Source organism: Neltuma alba, unplaced genomic scaffold (assembly GCF_004799145.2).
Source record: "Neltuma alba isolate B1F8T4 unplaced genomic scaffold, ASM479914v2 tig00000397_pilon, whole genome shotgun sequence".
Classification (NCBI taxonomy): domain Eukaryota; kingdom Viridiplantae; phylum Streptophyta; class Magnoliopsida; order Fabales; family Fabaceae; genus Neltuma; species Neltuma alba.
The window spans coordinates 18,455-21,620 of record NW_021632035.1 but is presented as its reverse complement, the minus strand read 5'-3'; the positions used below and the strand labels follow the sequence as shown (position 1 = coordinate 21,620).

Genomic DNA, 3,166 nt, shown 5'->3' with positions numbered 1-3,166 from the left:
TCGTCTTGGTAGTTCTATGATTCCACATATCTTTTATGCCATTTGCACAACCATTAAAAAAAAAAAATGGTTTGGTTCATTTCTTTCTCTTTTGTCCATTTTAATTAGAAACAAAATTAATCAGGCTCTATGAGAGAATACGATCCAGGTTGCTCACTATATTGTCAGTGTTTGATTTAGTTTAAATTGGTGCCTAACTACATTGCATATCAGTGATATATAAATTACCATGGTCCTAAGGGGGGAAAAGGCGATATTTCAAATTAAGTGCTATGAATTTGTTCATTTTGCACCTTCTATGTAGTAGGATCCGGAAAGAATTAGAGGAAAGTAAAATAAGGAATTACTTTATATATTGTAATTATTTGGAGAGGATAGAGCTTCGACTCCAATCCTTAAAAGAGAGATGACAGGAACAAGTATAAAGAACAGGACATAAAAGAAGATCTGAAGCAGTCAAACCTTCCCTCACAAACCAAACATAGAAAAAAGGAAAAAGAAGAACTAAACAAGAAAGCCGAGGAAGAAGTAGAAATAAGGAAAGGAAACGAAATAGATGAATAATTAATTAGATGGTGGAATCCAAGGCTAAGATGGTGCTGAGATTCATGGGGTTCATATACTCGCTGGTGCCTGACATGATCTGCTGCACAATCAACTTATTGGCCCTTTCCGAAGGATGAAACGGATCCCAAAACGCGTACGCATCACGGTCTGGGCACAAGCTAGATGCTATGGTGCAAAGTCCTATCCCATTGTACGGTCCTTGACCACAACATGCCACCTTTGATGTCTCAAATCCTGCTTCCACACAACAAGAATTAATCCTCAATTGCTTCATCTCAATTTCCAAAAATAGTAACGTTGTGTTTTTGGAAATACGTACCGAATGCTTGAGGATTATTGATGAAGTCAAGGTGCATCTGCCGAGTGTTGACTCCGATGAATACCTGAGAGCCGAGTTCGCCGTTGAGTTGACCCAACATCTGAACGAGTTGTGGGTTGAATAAGGATGCAGCTCGCTGCAACTCAGCAGCGCATTCCCCATTTCCACTATGTTGCGCCAACTCAGCCGGCACACACCCCAGTGGACCAGTTCCCGTCACCAACACTCTTCGGGCTCCGATATCGTACAGTCTCTGAGATCACAATTTTGTCAAAAAACGGGGGAGGAAAAAAAAAAAAAGAAGGTCAAAGCATGCATGAGATTTAGAAGTAGACCCGTAGGATCTTCTTGTACTCGGAGATCAAATATTTGACGTAATCGGGCAAAGGGAACTGGCGAGATCTGACTGAGAAAGGCACCAAGTAATAGTTATTCACAAAGTCATTGCCTCCAAGAGTGATCAGCACAAGTGCTCTATTCACTAATCGCTTTGTCTTGGTCGCTCCAATCAGAACTCTCACCCTTTGCTGGTATTCTTCGAAGTACTCTAGCTGTCTGGATATTCTGATGATGTTTACCTGCAAAATTTCTTTCCTTTTCATCAGAACTCTTGCTATTCAAATATTAATCTATTTTGCGTCCTATGGTAGGTAAGAAACCGGGTGCTATGCTTCTAAAAAGATCACAACATATATATATATATAATAGTCCAATATACGTACAAATTGGATTCCTGTGTCGTTGAGAATTCCAACGCCAGCAGAAGCAAAGTTGGCACCAACGAGCAATCTCCGTCCTGTGAGCTCGGGGCTTAAATATGGCAGGGTGGCTTCTGACCCAAGTTCTTGACCTGACCAAGCAATTACACTAGTTAATAATAAGCAAGAACAGACGTAAATAAAGACGGTGAAAGCAATTAATAAATTAATTACTGATGAAGTCAGGAATATTGTAGCCATTAGAAAAGCGGCCAGTGGGTCTGCGAGTTGGGTAGTCAATGCCATAAGGAGGAGCGTCGGCACGGGCTGTGGTTGCCAAGTAATTGTTATTGCCGTTGTCCACCAGCGAATCGCCAAACACAAAGAAAGCTCTTGCACCCTCTGCCTTGCTCGCTGCAGCCAACGCCGCGACCAAGCCCAAGATGATCAAAGTCAGAGAGTTAGCCATTTTGGATTGCTAATTAACTTCAGGGAAGAAGAAGCTGAGAGGGATATATAGGTGGCTACTGGACATACAGACCCAGCTCTACGAATAAAAAAAGCCAACTTCTTCGATGCTTCACTTCAGCTATGGCGATTGGTGTTATATAGGTTTATGTTGGAACTACTCATGACGTACCATTCTTTTAATCTGTCCCCACACTTTATATATAGCTAGCCTCGGTTACAGCTGACACTGGAAAAGATGGACTCATTATAGGACTTGGTCCCCTGAAGGTATTATTTAATGTCTGTATTATTATAACCTGATCATTGCACATGAAGATCCAGGATGGACGTTATATTTTAGTTTTTCTTTTAAAAAAAAGGGAAAGAAAGGGCTTAAATATGAAGAATACAACCATCAGAGAGTCGATAGAAATATGAACGCACTTTCTGGCAATCCCCATCACCTATGTTTCATATGTACTTTTTTTTTTTTTTTTTGAAAGAAAGAACATACTACTTGTATGTTGAAAAAGAAACTTTTTTTTTGTATTATATATTTGTACGTCATGTATGGTGATGATGAAGCAAAATTAACTTTCCGCGATATGCTGGCCATGTAAGATTGGGAGCCATCACCAAATTGCGACACTGCTTTCATCTTGTAATTAAGAGCAGCTGCATACAAATATACAAAGTTTTGTTCCATGTGTTATATAAAACTAATTTTTATTATTAAGAAAACAATCGCATGCATTTTAAAATATAATCAGTTTTGACTAAATTTACAGTTTATGACGGGTTAATCTATGTTTATTTGGTATGTATTTCGTTGGTTTTTTTTTTAATTGTGCTGTCAATTTACAATTTTACGCGATAATTTTTTATACATTCACAATTAATACATATATATAAAAAATTTTGAAGATGAACTGTAATATGTGATATTAGCATAAATAATACTATTCCACAAATATTGAAAACTGCTTCTAATGTTTGCCCCATTACACGTGCACCTAATATCCTACACATAACATAAGTTGGGAGTAGAAACGGTTCAACTTGGGCCTCCGAGTGTTAATTTCATTCATACTTTTCTCATCAACTAACTTTACTTGCCATTAATTTCCCCCAA

At 38.4% G+C, this 3,166-nt stretch overlaps 1 protein-coding gene across 1 annotated transcript; it reads right to left on the bottom strand.

The window, feature by feature from the left end:
• Positions 1-568: 568 nt before the first annotated feature.
• On the bottom strand, positions 569-2,053 carry LOC114731676 (GDSL esterase/lipase At5g33370-like). Its single transcript, XM_028918938.1, has 5 exons — positions 1,819-2,053; positions 1,609-1,736; positions 1,222-1,464; positions 887-1,139; positions 569-801 (listed from the first exon to the last, which is right to left on the bottom strand). Exons 1-5 carry the CDS (start codon positions 2,051-2,053, stop codon positions 569-571), a joined length of 1,092 nt encoding a protein of 363 aa, XP_028774771.1.
• Positions 2,054-3,166: the final 1,113 nt, after the last annotated feature.